The sequence below is a fragment of the Poecilia mexicana genome, unplaced genomic scaffold, assembly GCF_051168715.1.
Source record: "Poecilia mexicana isolate PSO_F unplaced genomic scaffold, ASM5116871v1 scaffold_16, whole genome shotgun sequence".
In the NCBI taxonomy this organism is placed as follows: domain Eukaryota; kingdom Metazoa; phylum Chordata; class Actinopteri; order Cyprinodontiformes; family Poeciliidae; genus Poecilia; species Poecilia mexicana.
In genome coordinates this window covers 11417989-11438571 of record NW_028263385.1, presented here as the reverse complement: position 1 = coordinate 11438571, position 20583 = coordinate 11417989, and the positions used below count along the sequence as shown (strand labels likewise).

The 20583-nt window shown below is 43.1% G+C and overlaps 1 protein-coding gene across 1 annotated transcript; it reads left to right on the top strand.

The window, feature by feature from the left end:
• The first annotated feature begins 46 nt into the window (after positions 1–46).
• Positions 47–20368, top strand: megf8 (multiple EGF-like-domains 8). The gene is made up of 44 exons (XM_014985399.2): positions 47–559; positions 1169–1361; positions 1519–1682; positions 1789–1998; positions 2142–2322; positions 2895–2983; positions 3371–3584; positions 3682–3865; positions 4112–4257; positions 4344–4454; positions 4560–4711; positions 4823–4924; positions 5388–5535; positions 5882–6045; positions 6373–6576; positions 7110–7307; positions 7471–7731; positions 7844–7962; positions 8066–8197; positions 8399–8512; positions 8646–8729; positions 8972–9211; positions 9395–9579; positions 9675–9888; positions 9987–10227; positions 10333–10465; positions 10561–10811; positions 10971–11081; positions 11185–11303; positions 11443–11680; positions 11779–11950; positions 12132–12295; positions 12381–12516; positions 12598–12829; positions 12914–13040; positions 13118–13328; positions 14517–14731; positions 14813–15008; positions 15109–15277; positions 15673–15865; positions 15952–16122; positions 16229–16353; positions 17160–17292; positions 17398–20368. Exons 1-44 carry the CDS (start codon positions 536–538, stop codon positions 18898–18900), a joined length of 8673 nt encoding a protein of 2890 aa, XP_014840885.2. The 5' UTR covers positions 47–535; the 3' UTR covers positions 18901–20368.
• The last annotated feature ends 215 nt before the right edge of the window (positions 20369–20583 follow it).

The window sequence follows — 20583 nt, the reverse complement described above, 5'->3', positions numbered from 1 at the left end:
TCTACTCACTGTGTGGCCCTTTGCTGCACAACTTAATCTGACCTTATAAAAACTAAATTTGCAGTGAGCAAGGCTTCTGTCCAGATGTTGAACGTTGTCCTCCATCTCCACTGGATGGCAGTGCTGTTACAGGCAACCTGCAGCTCCGTCTTTTGTGCTGGAAACCTCTGGTCACAGCTAGCCATCCATAAAAACCAAAACAACGACACTGAGCTCTATACCAGAGGGCTGGTAGAGTAAAGGCGTTTTAAAATGTAGTGTGGGTTTGTGGTTGAGATGATGCATAGCCAGGCGATTGTTTTTACAGAAGAGCATCGAAGATCATAACATCGTAATTACTCCGAGGGATGGTCTCTCATGGTTCTCTGCGGCCACTGACGCATCTGGATTTAGCAGAGCTCCGTGTTGCAGCCTCTATTCTCTGCAACGATTTACACTCCACTGCGGTTAGCTAGTCGAGCTAGCTTCGCCAAAAAGGACAGGTCGACTCAAGCGGCTGCTTCCGTTATAATACCCATCGACAATGTAACTCATTATGCAATCAAAGAGACGGGAATTGGTAAGTATGGTCTTAAAATGTGATAATAAACGCTATGACGGCCCCTGGCAGTTAACGGTTTTCTGTCGGCTAGCTTAGCAACATTTTTCTCCTCAGCCTTGTTATGATAGCCTTCAGAGTCCCTCCTTTTTAGAAATCCTTTTCATTAACCATTCTCTCTGTTTTATGGGTAAAATACGTGCAGTGGAGAGAGGTATGAGGCTTCTCATTGCGTTTTTATTTGTTTTTAGCTCGTTACAGCCGTTGTTGCATGTAGGCTTAGCATGTAGCTACATGAAAATAGTTTTTTTTTTCTCTAGAAGCCTGTTCGTCTTGAAGAGCAAATATGGGAGTTAGTATATTTTCGTGAATGCTAGAGTAATGCCCGGCGTTCTGACGTAAACTGGTATCCTGCAGAAAAATCAGCAAAATTGCGCAATCAAGACGGTGTGTTTTAATATTTCACACCTCATATTGGCCATTGACTGCTTTCATTTGTCAGATGTCTTATCCAGACTTAAATTTATGGTGGATCATGATCTTTATCAAGGAAATCTAAATCCAAACTTACTGTATGTTTATAAGGGATCATGTTTTGATAGAAATTAAAACAAGGCATTCTCCTTTCAGGCAGTGCCAGAGATGGCCTCCCCTCTCTCTGTCTCCTTTGTCATTCTGGTGGTCCTCCTGTCAGCTGAGTCATCTGTGTGCCAGGCAGGGGACTGCAAGGGCCACAGGCAGGTGCTGAGGGGGCTTCCCGGTTATGTGACTGATGGACCCGGAAACTATTCTGTTAATGGGAACTGCGAGTGGCTGATCAAAGGTAGAGTTGGTGCAAATTGTTGTGCTTATCATTCACATTATACACTCCATTGGAAAAGGTAATCATAGGCCTAGAACTGTTTCACATTTTGTGATGTTACAGCTTCAAATATTTAATTTTGATATTTGACTGAGCAATATTTTCTCTTCTCTCTCAGCTCCCAGCAACGGTCATCGAATTGTGTTAAATTTCACCTTTATGGACACAGAGTGTACCTACGACTATCTGTTTGTTTACGATGGCGACTCCTACCAAAGTCCACTTCTTGCCAGTCTGAGTGGAAACTCTATGCCTGAACCCATTGAGGCCAAGTCTGGCAAGGTAACTAAACAGAAATAACATGTTAGTTGCTGGGTTTTTTTTTAATTTTTATATATATATATACAGATATAGTAGATGTTAATACATGTTTGCTTCCTTCTTCCAGATGCTTATTCACCTCTTCAGTGATGCTAATTACCACCTCTTGGGCTTCAATGCAACCTACACCTTCTCTGTTTGTCCTGGAGCCTGTGGCGGCCACGGCCGCTGTGATTCCTCTACATCCAAGTGCCACTGTCACCAGGGTTGGGGCGGAGCATCATGTACAGCTCCTCTGTGTCCCCAGGCTTGTTCTTTGAATGGACAATGTGACAAGGTACGAAGAAAGGACATGATTCTATGACCACTCTAACAACCTCTTATTGGCTAATTCTTCAGTTGTATTTAGTGAAAAGGTCTAAAGTAAATCCTTCTGTTTTTATGAATTTAAATGTTTAAGATCGACTGGTTTTGTTTCAGAAAGGAGAGCGTTGTCAGTGTAACCCTGGCTTCCTTGGACACAGCTGTCAGCTCGGTCTCCGTGACGACAAGGGGGCGGGACAGTGGTGGCGTGTGAATGAGGGAAACCCTAACGCACCTCCGAGGACAGGCTCTGCTGGCGCGTACCTGTCCTCTACTGGAGCCATGTATTTGTTTGGAGGTCGGTGCAAATTCTGCTTTCGCTCACTTTTTTTTTTTTTTTTTTTTTTTTTTTTTTTTTTTTTTACAGACTTTTAAGTTATTTGTCTTCTATTGTTTCTTCATTCTTAGCTTTATTATAGTTTCACTTGGATCACAGATTCATTCATCTTTTGAAATATGTCAATCTTTGTATTAGCTGCTCCTCGTCCTGTTTGTTGTATACAGTCATAAGTAATAATTGAGAATATTAAGCATTCATTTATTTCAGTAACTCCATTCACTAAGTGAACATCGAAAGCTCTATAAAGATTAGTTGCACACAGACTGATGTTAAGCTTTTATTTCTGTTACAGTTAATGTAAACATATTTAATTCTTAAAAATGTAGAATATTACATCAGATCAATTTTTTAAAAAAGTTATACGGGTGGGTGTTATGAAAAGTATGTTTAATAGCTGCTTAAAGCTGGTTAATTTCCAAATTAACAAGCTCATATTAGGCTTGTTTTTAATATGAAAAATGAGCCTTATCAGAACATATAATTTTTATCGTTAGAAACTGATTTTAATACTTTTTATCTTCTATGCACAGGATTTGATCTGAACAGAGCTCTTGGTGACTTGATCAAGTACAATTTCACTTCCAACCAATGGGAAAGCAGATCTTATGGTCATTCCCCTGTAAGTATTTTTTTATATGTAAACACAAAATATGTCAAAAGAGAATATTTAACAATGAGATTTAAAATCAGTTTTATATGTGAAATTTAGTTTTTTAAAATCATGATTTTAAAAAACATCTTTAGTCTAAAATGACCCATCTTTAGTCTAAAATGACCCATCATTAACATGCACCTTCATGTCTCTTTAATTGAACAGACTAAATGCTTTGTAAACACAGGTGAACATGAGCTTTCCATAAATAGAAAACATCCTAATCCAATAATGAACTGGACTTAGTTGCATTCAAATGAAAAATGTATGTATGATCAAGCAAAAGCTGTTAGAACGTCTACGTAAAATGTTATAATTTTTTTTTCTTCTCATTTTTAAACTCTCTTATGTAAGGTGGCTCGTCACTCCCACACTGCTGTACAGTACATGGGTAATATGGTTATCTTTGGAGGAGAGCTAGCTAACGGATCCCTGGCCAGTGACGTCTGGATGTACCGGCCTGTCCAGGATGATTGGCAACAGCTCGGTTTCTCCCATTCACGCGGTGCTCCCAAACTGGCCAATCATGCTGCAGCCGTCGTCGACACCTATCTCTATATTTTTGGAGGTGAGGACGATATCCCTGTATCACCTTGGTGTGTGTGTCTGTGTTGAAATCGAGATCATATTTTGAGAAATACATCTTACCTCTGCCGATGTACCAGGTCGCACTGAGGACGACATGTTTTCCTCGACTCTGTATCGCTTCGGTTTGCACGGTTCAGGACGATGGGAAGCGGTTCAGCCCACTGGTGGGAAACCCCCTGCCTCTGCTGGCCACTCTATGGTGTTCCACAGCCCATCCAGGACGTTGTTGGTCTACGGAGGCCACAGGCCCACCACTGCAAGGTACACAACTCCTCAAGTGTGCTGGGTATTATTTACATTTTATCAGGAGGGTGTAAGAGAAAAGTAGAACTGCTACCTGCAACCTTTCATATTAAGTATTTTGTCAAAATTAAGTGTGTATTTTTCAAATTAAAGTGAAAAATAAAACTAAGCATTGCATTAAAATCTCGCTTTGATTATAAAGTAAAATAATAAACCAATATTAAACCACAAAGAATAGCTGTGCATTTTTGTACATTTTTTAAGGTTCAGCGTGCGGGTCAACAACACCGACGTTTTCCACGTGGACAGGCGGTTTTGGACATCCTTCCGTTCCCGTTTTCCAACCACTGGCCCCAGAGAGAGAGCTTTCCACACTGCCACTGTCATTGGAAACTACATGGTGGTCTATGGTGAGAAAGAGTAAAATTAGAAAACATGAAATAGTTTGATTTGAACTTCTTTTGTATTCATTTTGCTTTTTGCCCGTTTTCACCAGGTGGAAATTTGCATATTCATTACCAGGAAGAGAAATGCTACGATGAGGAAATCTTTTTCTATCATCTGGGCTGCCACCAGTGGGTGTCTTCTGGGGAGAGATGGTCATCCAGTCAGTAACTCTGTTTTTTTTTTTTCTCTCTCTCTTTTTTTCTTCTTATAGGCTTTTATTATCTGTGGACATTTATTGCATACATTTTTTTGTATTTTTCCTAAGATGGTGAAGCTGTGAGGGGGCGGTATTCACATGTTGCAGCGGTGATGGAAGGACGTGTGCTGCTGGTTGCTGGTGGCTACAGCGGTGTTGCCCGGGGAGATCTTGTGGCTTACAAAGTACCGCTGTTTGTTAGTAGTGATCAAGGCGACAGGGTGAGTCAAAGTGCTCGACAGCAAATGAATACAGAATAATACGAAGTCAGAACTGGAGAGAAACAGAACAAAAAGAAAACGGATATTTAACTCAACTTCCTTTTAATGTAGGATGCCGTTTGTGCTGAGGCGCTTGATGAAAGTATGTGCCTGAAGAACCCAGAGTGCAGCTGGTGTGAAGGCCGCTGTCGAGAGTACCAGCCCACCAATCCGGTAACGATTTCTGCAGTTGTTTATTTTTACAAGATTTGAACCTTTTATCGATTGGACCTGATTGGTGATCAACAGGTTAAATGTTAAAACATTTTTTATCTTTTTGGTATCGGAAATAGGAACTCACAAAATTAAATTATCTATAAATCCATCAACCTAAACTTTGCATGTACTTCACTTTTTAGAGCTTAATATTGACTGTAAAAAAAAATAATCAAATAAAACAGGGAGACTTATAGTTTGATGATGGGGAACTAATCTTTTAGCTCTGTCAAAGAACCCAAAGGCTATTTTGTTCTCTCTTATATGTTTTAGTCCTTAAACTGAAACAAGAATGGGTCCAAGTCATAATTAGCAGACCAGACATCAAAGAAACCCCCAAAGACTCCTTGTTCCTCTTATGTGTTTTTCTGTGAATGCTTGTCTATATTTCCTTTGTAAAACATGAATTTTCTGCTCACAGTGTGGCAGCACTGGGTGCTTGGGCCTGGCTCGCTTCCTGTCCGACTGCCAGTCCTGCCTGGTGTTCAGCGGCACGCCGGCGTCTCTGGCGCGAGCCCCCGGTGAATTTGGCTGGTGTGTTCAGAACGAGTCCTGCCTGCCAGTGTCAGGTGAGACGTAAGGAGGGAGGAAGGAGGGCGGAAGAGAGGAAACTAAAAGATGTTGGGAGCTGACATGGGAGGGACGAGCCTTCTGTGTGATTGTGTTGCTCTGGCGGAGTTCAGTAACTTGACGGCCCTCAGCAGTGATTGGACAGGCTGCTCAGACGCTGATTTGGCTCGTCTGTCCAATCACGGTGTGTGATCATGCCTCTTTGCTCCCAGAGAGCACAACACACAAAAGTCACAAATTACATTTCAGTACAGTAGTTAACTATAAGAAACTGCTGTATAATAAAAGTCTTTAAGAGGTCAGATGTGTTACTTGTGTGCTGACCTCTCCCTCTCGGTCTCACAGAGCGAAGTGCGTGCCGTGTGGACCAGATCTCAGGGGCGTACGGCTGGTGGGGGGAGCGTACCCGTTTCCTAACCTCCCTCCACTCCTGTCGCACCGAGAACTATGTCCCGGGACTGCACCTGCTCACCTTCCAGCACCCCCGCAACGACTCCCAGCCTGACAAGGTACGGAGTCTAAATTTCAACTGCTCACTGTTCTGGATGTGGTTGTAACTCCTTCCCTCTCTGTTTACTCCTAATCCTCCTTCCTTCCTTTGAGGCTGTGACTCAACTGCTGTTCTCCAACTTCTTTTTTTTAAATAATACCTCCATATTTTTTAGTTATACTCAGCTCTTTTATTTTTACTTTTTTTTTCTCTGTTTTGCATAGACATGAATTTATCCTCCCAAGTAGTTTCAAACATGTGGAGCGGTTTATAGAGAATAGTTCTCCTGTTGATGTGTTTCCACTTCCACCTCCATTATCCTCCATCCGCTTCACCCCTTCGCCAGGTATCCATCCTCCGCAGCACCAACATCATTCTAAGCCCCACCACAGAAATGGACGTGGCCCTACAGTTCAAGGGCTTCATCCACCCCTTGTGGGGAGGGCCTCCACCCGCACCTCCTCCGACAGAGACCGTCTTCATATGGGCTCGCATCCAGAGGTTCCACTTTGAGGCTCGAGTGGCATCAGGACCCAACTCCACTCAAATGGTAAGGACAGCAGCTTCAGAGCCGCAAATGGCTCTTAGAAACTTTGGCTAAAAATGAAAAAAGAACCAGATAAATATTGTAAATTTAGATCTTGTAACAAATATGGGTTTGTAACATTTTTTCTTTCAGTTCTCTCTTGCAATATTTGCATTGGAAAAATTTTTTTGTTGTTGTTTTATCACTTTCCATCCCACAGACCCATCCTCATTTAGCAAAATCTTATGTTTATCTTCATTTTAAATTCTAAAAGTAGAAATGAAATGTTTTTTTTGTTTGTTTTGTTTAAATGGCAACAAATTTCCTTAGCACTCTTGGCTATCAAATGTACTGAGCATTGCAAAAGCATTTATATTCCTAAGTGTTTTGATGTATTTTACAATTAAGCACAGCTTTCTTTTGGTTTATCACATGCAATCCCAGTTAAATACACTGAGGTTTCAAGTTGTAACAAAAAGCAAAAATGTATGGGTATGTTGAATTATAAGATGATCGGATCGAATGGTTGAACTAAGTGCCTTACTGTCCAATTGAAGGAGGTAGTGGGTCGCTGGGCAGCCCAGCAGGAGAAGGAGCTGAAGCTACTGGCCCGACCAGATGGAAGTCGACTCTTCTCCAACCTGACCAGGGGGAACCATTACCTTGTTCAAGCCGAAGGCTTCCTTAACAACTCTGGCTCTGGACAGACGAGTGAGATGGCCCTGATCTGGAACAGAACATTACCTGGAGGGAGTGTAAGTACCATCAATACTTCAACTTTTACGGAGCAGTAATGTTGTAAAACCTGTAACTATAGGAAAGATTGTGTTTCCTTTCCTTGTAAATTTCTATGCAAATAAATTCCACAAATTCATTATGGCTAAGGTAGATTAAAAACCAAATTTCTTTCCCCTCCAGGAGATTTCCTTCCTGTTCCTGGAGCCGTACCGCTCTGGTTCCTGCTCGGGTTACATGTCCTGCCTGGCCTGCCTGTCTGACCAGTCGTGCGGCTGGTGTCCGTCTCTGTCCCGCTGCCTTCTGCGAGACAGCCCAGACCTGGAATACTGTCCTGAGACAGAAATGGTTGAAGGCAAAGGAGACGGTCAGCGCCATCTGCTGTTGGCACCACAGCACTGCACTCTGTGTGAGGATTACAGAGATTGCTCTGCATGTACTCAGGTATGAAACGAAATGGTACCTTATAGAACATTGATGTTGTGGGTGACTCTTCTGCAAATATGTAGATAATTTAGAAAGTTTCATAATATTTCCATCTAACTTTGGTCCACAGGACCCTTACTGTGAGTGGCAGATTAACTCCAGCAAGAAAGGCGACTATCAGTGCAGCCGCAGAGGAAGGTTGGAGGGATCCATCCGTGACCCAAACGTGTGTCCTAAAGTCTGCAACCAGTGAGCAGAAAAACTAAAACACAAACATTTTTGCTGTATGTTACATGATTTCATCTGGAATTTGTGATTCATCATAAATTGTTTTCTTATTTTTGTTTCAAAGGAGAAGTACGTGCAGTGAGTGTCTGTCCAACTCCAGTCAGTGTGCATGGTGTGAATCTGCCCAAGCTTGCTTCTACTTTGCTGCGTATCTCACAAAGTATCCCTATGGAGAGTGCAGGGACTGGTACGACAGGTAAACCAACGACACTCAGCTAAAATCTTCTGCAATTGTTGGATTTACTACTCATTTGACATTATATCAAATTATGTCTTTGTAAGTAATTTCTGATGGAACATAATTTGTGTATTTACATCTCTTAGACACATTAGCTGAATATTTTGCATGCGAGATTAACTTGAGTGTTTACTTATTGGTTCTCTCCTTAATCCTCAGTGTCCATTCGGTTCCTCAGTGTAAGCAGTGTTCAGCTTTAAACACATGCACAGAGTGCCTGAGAACATTTCAGTGTGGCTGGTGTGGTGACTACAACAATCCCACTATTGGAAAGTAAGAATGGCCTATTATAAATCTGATGTGTTATTATGAAAAAAATGATTAGATTTGTGGGAGTGGAAAAAGAATCTGCATTAATTTTAATCACACGTGTGTGAAAAGTCGTGTGTTTTTTTTTTCTGTGTAGGTGTTTGAGGGGAGACTGGGCAGGAATGGATGATCCATCTGTGTATAACTGCAGTGTGGCTGTGGCTGAAGCTCGAGCTGCAAAGTAAGTGAACTCATTACACTTTGATGAGTCATGTTCCAAGCTGCCTTTATCACAGAGTGAAGATTTAATCTGGGATAAGTTGCTAGAGTTCATTACTATGCTAAAAATGCATGTTTAGTAATACTTCTTAAATATTAACAGGCTATAGCAGTTGGTTTTGATAGCAGTTAGAGATAATAACCAGAAAAATGTAATCTATCCATTTATGTCTTGATATAACTCTGTGGGGTTTTTTTTCTTAGTCCTGAACCTCAAACTTCAGCCCCACCCAGACCCCTGGAAATGGAAATGGAGATGGAAATCTTCGATGATGAGGAGAAAGATGCAGTCTGGTCTTACCCCACATGTCCTGATGTGGAGGAATGCAGGCTGGGCCTCCACAACTGTCATCCCTTTGCCACGTGCATCAACACTCCCACCTCGTACGAGTGTCACTGTGAGAGGGGATACACCGGCGATGGCACGCTGCACTGCAACCAGACGTACGAGTTCTGTTTGAACATGTTTTAGTTGTCACTTTCCTTGATCTCAACCTGATGGGATCATGGTTGAGATCAAGGAATCTTAACTTAAATCAATCATCAATCATAACTTAAATTTTTATCATTTAAGTTATGGTTGAGTATGCGATTCTGATGTCAAGTTACATTTCTCCGCTTTCCCAGCTGTTATAATGAATGCCGTGAGGGCCAGTGTAGCGGCAGCCCTCGGTTTGAGTGTGAATGTTCTCTGGGCTGGACGTCCGACCCCGCCACGCTGGTTCTGAGTGGCGTTGAATGCGACGTGGACTGTGGCTGCAACTTCCACTCCACCTGTATCACTGCTCCTGGAATCTGTGATGAATGCCAGGGTGAGGCCATTATCTACTTAATTTTATGTTTTAAACAGTTGCCAGTATTGTCCTTAGAATACAATGTTCACGGTTGTTGTTCGCTTATCTTTCAGACTGGACTACAGGCCCTCACTGTGAATACTGCCGTCCGGGGAGCTTCGGCTCCGCCCTGGCCGGAGGTGGTGGCTGCGTTCCTTGTGAGTGTAATGGACATGGCGACCCGCTCCAAGGTTACTGTCACAACCTGACAGGCCAGTGCTACTGCACCCACAACACTCAGGGGCCGCACTGCGAGTCCTGCCTTCCTGGTTATTATGGAGACCCTAGGTAAGAATCATTTGCTTTTCACCGCTTTATCTAAACAAAACCAATTTAATGGGATAAATAGAAACTAGGCTAAATGAAATGAATATTCCCACAAACAGGAACAACGGCACATGTTACCGTCAGTGCCAGGGCCGCTCCGTCCTGCTGTCCTCCATCTCTTCCTCAACCGTCCCCTTGTCTTCGTCTCTGGGATGGCAGAGTGGCACAGAAGGGAAAGGAGGACTTTCTCACTGTCTTTGGGTCTTATCTGTCACTGAGAAGCTTGAACCTTGCAAGCCCAAACAGCTCTGCCCCCCAGTAGCGCTCACGTTACACCCGGACTCCCACACTTACTGTAAAGTGAGTTCCAGTGTTACTTTGTTATTAATCCACTCATGGAATAATGATATTTTTGAGCTGCTGTGACATTAACTTGTATCTTTTTTAAACGTGTTATTTTTGCAGAATTCATACGTTTACGTGTTTGATGGCCTCCCTCGTTTTCTGCCCAATGGAGTCGTGCGTTCCGATCACAACCTCATTGGAGCGTTTTGCGGAACAACAAGGACTCAGCCAATCACAGTCGAGGCCACCTCAGGTAAATGTTTCTCATCCCTTTTAATGTCTAATTTTGACTAGGCACCTAATGCACCTTCAGACTTCACAACGGTGCATCTCGTTTATGAACACTAGGCGTGATCTCAGTCTACTTTGAAGCCAACGTCTCTTCAAACAAACCTCAAGGCTTCAACGCGTCTTTCTGGGTGCGACGTTGTCAGCAGAGCTCTGATGAGGATGAAGAGGGGTCCGCTGTGTGTGCAGGTGGAGCCCAGTGTCAGGGTGGGCTCTGCCAGTGTCCTCAGGGATATGGGGGGCCGTACTGTGACCGACCCATGTGCCCTCAAGATTGTGGAGCAACAGAAGAAAGAGGAGTTTGTAATATAGTAAGTTTTCTGGTGGGAAAATTGAATTTTAGCTTAAGTTACTTTGGAGAACTGGACTAAAATTTGTTTTTACAGTTTAGATGAAACCAGGTGTGACAAATAAACTTGTTCACATCAATCCTTTTGGATATCTGTCTGTCATTATTTGCTGTGTTTTAGTCTCTGGGAGTTTGTGTGTGTTCTGAAAGCTGGACCGGCTCTGACTGCTCAGTTCTGCGAGACCCCAACAGCTTGATTTGGGAGACTCTGTTGGACACACAACTGACGATGGTAGGTCCTAAAACAAACATGATCGAAATACGTTTCATTTCCAATTGGAGCAGTTTGTGAATTACAAATCCATCCTGACATTTCAAGCACTTCTGTTTTACAGAAACATGCCCATAGGTTCCTGCACAGGATGGGACATTCTCTGGTAGCTGGACCTCAGGGCAACCTGTGGATGTACGGGGGGCTTTCTCTGTCAGACGGCATTCTTGGAAATGTGTACAGGTGGGATGGAATAATCTGAGATAAAATCAGTTTAGGTCCCAAAACTCTGAGAGGTTTAATGTTTGACATTTTTAGCGCTTTCTTTCTTGTCCAGTTTGTCCTTCAGTATAAATAGCAAGTCCCCCTCTGTTTGGTTTAGATATTCTGTGTCAGAGCACCGTTGGACCCAGATGTTGACCAGTTCTGTAGATGGAGGGGCGACTCCCAGCGCTCGCTATCACCACGCTGCTGCGCTGCTGAACACTTATGATCTGGACTCTGGAAGCCACGAGGGCGGTCACAGCCTAATGTTAGTGGTAGGCGGTGTCACTCAAAGTGGTGTTGCCATGGATACCTGGTGTCTCAATCTCAGCAGCTTGGTCTGGAGAGAACACAAGGTTAGCAATTGTTTTAACGCTGATTTAGAATTTTTTTGTGTGTGTGTGGGGGAAAAAAAATGTCTAAATGAAATCCAATGTTGACCCCTGTGTGACAGAGCTCAGTGCTGCCCCCGGTGGCCGGTCACACTTTAACCGTACGTTGGGACTCCTCGGTTCTCCTGATCGGAGGCTACTCTCCTGAAAACGGCTTCAACCATCATCTGTTGGAGTTCAACCCTGATTCAGGGAACTGGACAATTGTCCCCCACACTGGAACGCCACCTACAGGTTTCATAGCTGTTGTTTTTCACGTTAAATAACAATATATCCACTGATGAACCTTCAGTTTAAAACCTCAAAAGGCTCTTGTTATGAAAATGTATAGAACAGTCAAGAGAAATGTAGATGGATGTTGGTAATGTGTTTTTCTGCCCAGAAATCTGATGCTACCCATATTTCCTTTTGTCAGGTTTATATGGCCACTCAGCTGTGTATCATGAGCAGACTGATGCCATCTACGTATTTGGAGGCTATCGCTTTCATGTGGAGACAGTGGAGCCGTCAGCCGAGCTCTACAGCCTGTATTACCCCAACCTGACCTGGTCTCTCCTGGTTCCCTCACAGGGGATAAAGGTAACAAGTTAGTCTTGTTTTTATGTTTTTATATGCGGTTTGACCACCTCACGCAGTGCTGATGAATTGTCTATTTGCTTTACAGCCCCTGTCCCGTTTCTTCCACGCTGCTGCTCTGATCAAAGACACCATGGTGATTGTAGGTGGGAGGACAGAAGCAGAAGACTACAGCAACTCTGTGTCTCTGTACCAGATCAACTGCAACACCTGGATACATCCTGGTGATTCTCTTAATATTAAGCTGCTGCTTCATTTCAAAATACAATATTCTATGAACTAATAGTTTTCCGTCTGTCATGCAGTTTCAGCTGTTGGAGATCCAGTCAATCACTCTGTGTCTCTCGCGATGACAAGCTGGGGTGGTCGTCTTTTCCTGTCCGGTGGCTTTAACGGTGTCACATTGGGTAGACTCCTAACTCTGACTGTGCCCTCTGACCCCTGTGCCCTCCTGCCCACACCAGAGGCCTGCAACACCACCACAGGCAGCTGTGTGTGGTGTAGGGGTACCTGCACTTCTTCTGATGCTGCAGAGAGGTAACACACTCTGTAAACTAAGCTTGAAATGATCTGCAGCTACTATAGTTAATGCAGCTTACCTGAGACATTAATTGTCCCCAGACTTGGCTGCATGTTGGGTCATTCCACCTGCTCCCCGACTCCTCGTCAGCCAGATCAGTGCCGGAGACTTAAGACCTGTAGCGAATGCCTAGCTCGGCATCCCAAGACCTTTTCCAGTCCACCTCAGGTAACATGCTTTGATTTTAGAGTATCTGATTAACAAAACATTCATTAAACTTAAATCTATATTTTTATTTTCCCCAGTCTGCTTTACAGTGCAAGTGGTGCACAAACTGTCCAGAAGGAGCTTGTATCAGTAGCTCTGTCAGCTGTACATCGGAACATGACTGTCGGATCAACCAGAGAGAAATTTTCCTGTCCAGCAACTGCACTGAGACCAGCTGCGAGGCTTCAGACTGCCCCAAGTGTACGGCTTCTGGAAAATGCATGTGGACTCGCCAGTTCAAACGCACAGGTACACAAGTTTATCTGGTGAAAATCCCAGTTTATATCTGATACAGTAGTTTAAATAAAACATTATTTTATTTAAGCTACTCTATACAGTAACAGCTTTTAGGTATGGTAAGGTAACTTTATTTATATAGCACATTTTCAGCAACAAGGCAATTCAAAGTGCTTTACATGAGTTAAAAGGAAATACAAACAAAATAACAATCGAAAGGGAAACAGAAGAAAGAAAACTAATCTAATGTTGTTCTAAAGTATGTAAACTAAGTGCTCCTGTTCAGGGTTGCTAAGTATCTAATTCCATTTCTAAATAGTTTTAGTTCAAGTCAAATAACTTATTCCCAAGGGCATCTTGGTTTAGAGATGGTCTAAGCACTCTTTGGGGAAAAAACTTGTTAGTTGCATTTTGAAATTTTTTCTGTTGCTTTTTTGAGTGTGGAATCAATGGTGAATCGTCATGAGCTACATTATGTGAAAAAGTGTAAGACGATTCTTTTTTATGAGGAGGGTTTAAGAACCAAGTGTGAATTATGTCAATACCAGGTGTATTCAAAGTGCATTTTGTGAGCCATTTAAGATTTAAGACCGTTGTAATAATATTTTACATCTTTGGCCGCAGTTTAAGAATGGTATTAATAAATGGCCACTTTAAATTTTTTTGAGAGGTGAGAAATTCACAGAATAAAATTTTTATTTTCTTTATTTTACCTATTTGACAAAAATCAGGCTGCTTTGTTCTTGTCGTTAAATTATCGCAAGTTTATATTTATGTAGAATACTAAAAAGACATTTTTTGCATTTTTAATTTAAAAAATGTTTAAATTAAGAAAAGTTTATATTTTGCAGGCAGTCTATACATTTAATTAATTATTTGGTTCACATGGCAAATCATATGAACTCCTCTGATTTAAACTCCTCCAACCTCTATTGGATTGATCAATGCTAACATATTTTGTTAAAGTAATAAGAAAGGTCTTACGAATCTTACATTTTTTTTAAAGGCACATAGACTTGTGATACATTGACTTATTCTACATTGATTACAGGTGCTGTCGAACACTGGTTTTTGAAACCTTTATTTGTTGAGGATATGAGGTTCCACATGTATTTGAATATTTGTGATGAATTCAGATTTAAGGCATTTATGTCGTTCATGTTCTACCAAATCGTTGAATGCAGTGTGTTCCTCCTTCAGGTGAAACAAGACGAATCCTGAGCGTGAACCCCACTTACGACTGGACGTGTTTCAGCTACGCGCTGCTCAACGTCTCCCCCATGCAGGTGGAGTCGTCTCCGCCTCTCCCGTGCCCTCCTCCGTGTCACACTCTGCATAACTGCAGCCTCTGTCTGGGCTCTAGGGGCTCTGATGGGGGCTGGCAGCACTGTGTGTGGAGTATGGCTCTGCAGCAGGTAAAATCTAACAGCTTTACTTTTCTTTAATTGTATTTAAATAATCCTAATATCCAACAAAACCATCTTTCCATGTTTCAGTGCATGAGTCCATCTTTTGTGCCTCTTCGTTGTGAAGCGGGCCAGTGTGGCCGGCTTCTCTCTGGGGGAGACTCCTGCTCTCCAAAGTGCTCCCAGCTCACCCAGTGCTCCCAGTGCATCGCCAGGCCTCAGTGTGGCTGGTGTGCTTCTGGGGGAGGCAATGGAGCTGGGCGCTGCTTACAAGGGGGCGTAGATGGTGAGAATAATTTTCATTTGAAGATTTCAAAAAGCAGTCTTTCACGACGTTACAAAAATAATTAATGTTTGTCTAACTGTTACTACTGATCCCATTCCAGGTGTGAGTGAGGGCGTTTGCCCTGTGAGAAACAGCACTTGGTCTTTCCTGGATTGTCCAGAGGAGGATGAGTGTGCCAACAGTCATCACCATTGCAACATCACTCAGGACTGCCACGACTTACCTGAGGGCTACCACTGCACATGCAAGCAGGGTTACATACTTAATGGGTAATGAACAGCTGTCAGTAAAACTGCTTTCTCATTGTTTTTATCTCATGTACGACGGCTTTTCTAAAAATGTGTTTTTGCTCAAGTTAAGACATAAAATGCATCTTGTGAAACATCAAATCCTGCTATGTCAAATAAATATATATTTCAAATATGGCATGCCTGTGTTTTATGAAACCTGCATGTACTAGGATGTACAATATTAATGAGAAAGTAGGTCAGGCTGCCCTGCTGTTGGCACTAGCTCAAGGATTTGGTATGCAGAGGTGAGAGTATTCATCAGTACTGCATCAATGCAGCATGACATTAAATTAACCTGTAGGAAACCACACTGCGCCTTATTGTAACCTTATATGTTTAACGAGATCTCAATCTCTTGTGCTTCTTCCCTTCAGTGTTTCTGGTCAGTGTGAGCCGGTGTGCGCACAGGGCTGCGTTAACGGGACCTGCGTGTCCCCAGGGGTTTGCCAGTGCCACTTTGGCTTTGTTGGAGATAACTGTTCGTCTGAGTGCAAATGCAACAAGCACAGCAACTGCACTAGTGTTGACAAACCCGATGTTTGTCTGGAGTGCCACAATAACACCCAAGTAAGTGTTAATAAAAGTCTAACATCTACACACTTTTTTGTTTCCATATTCAGTAGTGATCAGTATTTTTCTTGCCTGAATTCCAGGGTACTCACTGCGAGAAATGCAAGCCTCTGTTTGTAGGCTCTGCAGTAGATGGCGGCACCTGTCGTCCATGTCGGGACTTTTGCCGTGGAAACGGCGTGGTGTGTCTGTCCCGGGATGAATATAATAAGGCCATCGAGAACCCTCATCACTTCCCTGTAGACGCCGTTGAGGTACGTTTCTGAAACTCTCCTGTCTTTTTTCTCAGTCTCTAACAACAAATACACCAGTAAGTGTCCTTACTTTTTCCTTCTCCTTGTATCCTTGAATCATATTCAGAAATGGGTGTCTGAAGGTCCCACAGAAAATACTGCCGTGTGTGTGAATTGCCAAAACAACAGTGTTGGGGACAAGTGTGAGGGCTGCCGTCGTGGCTACTTCTTACTGAATGGGAAGTGTGAAAAGTGAGTACTGCTTGGTGCTCAAAAAAACGATTGATTCACTTTTTACTACCATTTACAAAAAACCTCTTTCACCCAGCGTTCAGAAAAAGTATTCATAGCTTTTTTTAATCGCATTTTCCACAAAGTTAAATGGATTTTATTAGAATTTCATGTTATAGACCAGGAAAAAGTTGCTAATAACTGTGAAGTAAAATGTAACCCACAGTTTGCAAACTTTTATTGCGAATAAAATAATTTCTGCCTTCCAGAAGAACACTTCTTTAAAAGTCTTAATATACTCTATCATTGACCTATTTTATGATGCAGTTTGCTCTCCATTGTTTCCTTTATAGAACAGCTGAGATCACACCACATAAAAGATGTGTAATTAATTAACATCAGAAGGAGTTAGTTTCATTTATAATTATCCTTTATGTATTAATTTGGAACATGAAATCCTAGTAGTCGAGTATGACAACATCTAAAAAACTTCAAGGGTGTAAAGACTTTTACAAAGCACTTTTTAAGAAGTTTTGTTATCCATTACAAAATGTATAACTCACGTCTCACTGTTATTATTGGTGAGTGTAATGCTGGGCCTGTCAGACATGAACATAACCTACAATGCAGAAAACAGTAATTTGGGATTTTTTTCAAGGCAATTTGTGGTGTTTTTCTATCTGGATTAAGTGCAACCAAAGAGCTACCAAGTCAACAGAAATCTTCTTGTGCTGTAAGACAGAAAGCTGTCATGCATATGTAGAAAACAAAGAATATTTACTCCTTTCTAAATGCTATTTGTTGCTAATGTTTTCCCTTTATTGCAGATGTCAGTGTAATGGCCATGCCGACACATGTGACGCCGATGGTAGCAGTTGCCCCTGCCAAAACAACACAGAGACCTCGTCCTGCCTGAGCAGCACCTCTCAGAATGATCGAAAAGACTGTTACAGGCAACAAGTATGGCAAATATGTTTGTGTACAAGAATGTCACGTTCTCCTTTTTTCTGCTAACCGTTACTGCTTTTTTTTTGTTCTCACATTTTGTCTTGCTCTCCCATTTAGTGTGCCAAATGCAAAGACTCCTTCAACGGGAACCCAGTGAACGGGCGCCAGTGTTACCGTCAGTTCAACGTGGACTCAGAGTTCTGCTTTGACCCCACGTCCCAAACAAACTGCTTCCACGACCCCACCATTCGCAACCTGCCCAAGGATCGCACCGTGTTCTTCGCCGCTCAGCCAAAGTTTACAAATGTGGACATCCGGGTCACCATTGACGTCACCTTTGGAGAAGTGGAGGTTTATGTCTCGAACTCGCACGACACCTTTATAGTGGACGTGGACCGTTACACAGGGATTCACACTATTAAGATAGAGGACGAATCAGCAAGTCGAGGGACAGCTGCAGGGGCAGATAAGGACTCTCCTCCGTCCCCTATAAAAGTGTTCGCCAACGCCTCGTCCAGCCTGGGAGGTCCCGTGCTCTCCCACAATCCCCTGCAGCTGCAAGCCAAACCGCCGGGAGCAGAGAGGGAGATCAGAGAGGAGCGAGCCGAGGGACTCATCTCGTACATCACCGTGTGGAAGCCTCAGACGGTGCTGATCGTCCGCGGAGTTCGGGACCGCGTGGTCATCACCTTTCCCCATGAGGTGCACTCCCTGAAGTCCAGCCGCTTTTACATCGCTCTCAGAGGTGTGGGAACGGATGACAGACAGGGCGAGTCCCAGGGGCTGCTGTTTGTGCGACAGGACCAGGCCCACATAGACCTCTTTGTCTTCTTCTCCGTCTTCTTCTCCTGCTTTTTCCTCTTCCTGTCTGTGTGTGTCCTGTTGTGGAAGGTCAAGCAGTTCCTGGACTTCCGTCGGGAGCAGCGTCGCCACATTCAGGAGATGACCAAAATGGCTTCCAGACCCTTCGCCAAACTCACCATTTACCTTGAACCGGAGGAGCCTCAGCTCATCTACCTACCTACAGCTGGCGGCGGGGTGGGGGGCGGCACCGTATCCATCGCTCACGCCCGCACGGGCAAGCTAAGCGGCGTGGTGGTGGGCCAGAGGGGCAGAGCGGGACCGGTCTATAAACACGACCCGGGCTCCGGACCCACAGCACACCACCACCACCACCACCACCATCACCTCACCTTGAGTGGGGGAGGCAACAGCGGACAGCATCTGCCACTGCACTACTTAAACACCCATCATTACGCCAGCACCACCGCAGGCACCCAGTCCTCCCATCATCACCATCCATCCACGTACTCTGGCTACCAGCAGTTCTGCCGCTCTGACCCTTTCCTCTCGCAGCTCATGGGCTTCTCCTACTCCTCCTTCAAGGTGGGGCCCATAACCCTGGAGCCCACAGAGGACGGCATGGCCGGGGTAGCCACCGTCCTGTTCCAGCTGCCTGGCGGTGTCTTGGCACCGAATCGTGCCTGCTTGGGCTCCGCACTGGTCACCCTGCGCCAGAATCTGCAGGAATACTGCGGCCACGGCAGTGGAGGCGGCCATCCGGGAGCGGGCGCGGGCCGCAAGGGTCTGCATCAGCACCTGACCACCATGGCAATGTAGGAACGAACGCAAGCAGCACAGAAGAATAGAGATAGAGACAGATGTGGAAAGTCTGTAAAGTGTTTGGAATATTATAAATTAATTTTTTTTTTTCTTTGAAAGAATCTTAGCTGAAAGGCAAAGTCCAAAAGAAAGTTACTGTACAGCCAGTAAAATGAGCTTTTTGAACAGAAATGTACATACACTGTATAATGAATTAAGTGTCTTATGTTGTATGACGTATTGCTCTACGGTATTTCAGCGCTTCACATGACCAAGTCAGCTGTCTCTGCAATGCACTACAACTGCTACTCTACTAAATAATATGTGGGTGTGCAATCCCTAATGAGGTAGGACCACACTACAGGTGAGCTCTGGTTAAAAGTTATTCGCCAAAAAACAAGAAGGCAGTTTAGATCAAAATGCGGCTTTGGAACCAACATGTGCTTTATGCATTAAAAAGGTGACAATCAGACGGTGTTAAATTTTATTGCAAAGACACTAAAATTGGTACAAATTAATGTGCGTCATGTTAATTGTCAGCCAAGTGCAGACACAGTGTTGCTTGTGAGACGGTTATTTTATCAGTCAGTATTAGTGATTTCTAACTGCAACTCGATACGCGGCAGGCTTGTCAGCTGCCTGTTTCTGTTAAACTCTTGGGTATGGTTTTGCATATTCATCCACCTTTTCTGTTACTTTTCGTCTTATCTGCCTTCACTTTATGCCTTTTCTGCGAGTCAGCTGGCTTACACTTGAAACTTTTTGCGGTAAACGTGTCCGGTGCAGCTCCTGGAGAAAGTTTAAATAATGTTCTACATTTCATGTCTTGTTTTGTTCTTTTAAAGAGATGACAAGGTAATGTTTTCCACATCGGTATTCTGTTCTGTCTCTAAAATTATTTGTCAAACACTACAGGATTAGTCCATAATAATGACAAAATTATGCTTTTGAAGCCATTGTTTTGCTTTCATGTTAGTCTGACTGGTTACACAAAATGATTGTAATTGCTAACAAGGACTAGTTTAAAAATGTATCTGTTAAGAACTTTGAGAAGGTCTGAGTGCATTTTGAGACTGAATCACTGTTGTGTTTTCATAGTATTTACTTTTCTTTCCGTTTCTCTTTGCACTGCATGGAGCCAGCGGCTTCCTGACCAACATTACGCCATTCTCCATTAACACGTGGTAAAGAAATGAACTGGCAGTGAGGCTCCTGGATTCTTATCAGATAAAAAAAAAAGAAAAAGATTTTCTTTCATCAATTGCAAAATAATGAAGCAAACGTTATTAATAGGAGCCCTCTGCAAATAAGCTTTTGTCTTGTAACTTTGTGCATGAATTGATTTTTGTTTACATGCTTTATTTTTGTAAATAACTTATGTTGCGTTTGTTCTTTTGTTTTCAAAGAAAGGGAACAGTATTGTGCAAAAAGACTGAGTAAAGATTCAGCGTCCTGAGTCAGCTGAAATAAAGTCTCTGGAAACATGGCTGCATTTTGTCTTTATTGCACCAAATATTTAGATCCAAGTGACTGTTCATGTTTTGTTTTTTAATTTGTTACAAATAAAATTCTGAAATTGTGCCATGCATTTAACTTAGCAAAACCGTGTTTTGCTGATATTATAGGTCCAAGTCTATAGGTTGTTTTTACCAGCTCTGCTTTTTACCCATTCCTGTTTACGCTCACAATTGCACTTAGGTC

What these genes read in the sequence shown, in the direction of transcription:
- megf8 (XM_014985399.2), top strand. Translation starts at nt 536, where the DNA reads ATGCAATCAAAGAGACGGGAATTG. An exon ending in CACAGGCCCACCACTGCAAG is followed by an intron (nt 3,866 to 4,111) that starts GTACACAACTCC and finishes ACATTTTTTAAG; the next exon opens with GTTCAGCGTGCGGGTCAACA. An exon ending in ACGACTCCCAGCCTGACAAG is followed by an intron (nt 6,046 to 6,372) that starts GTACGGAGTCTA and finishes CCCCTTCGCCAG; the next exon opens with GTATCCATCCTCCGCAGCAC.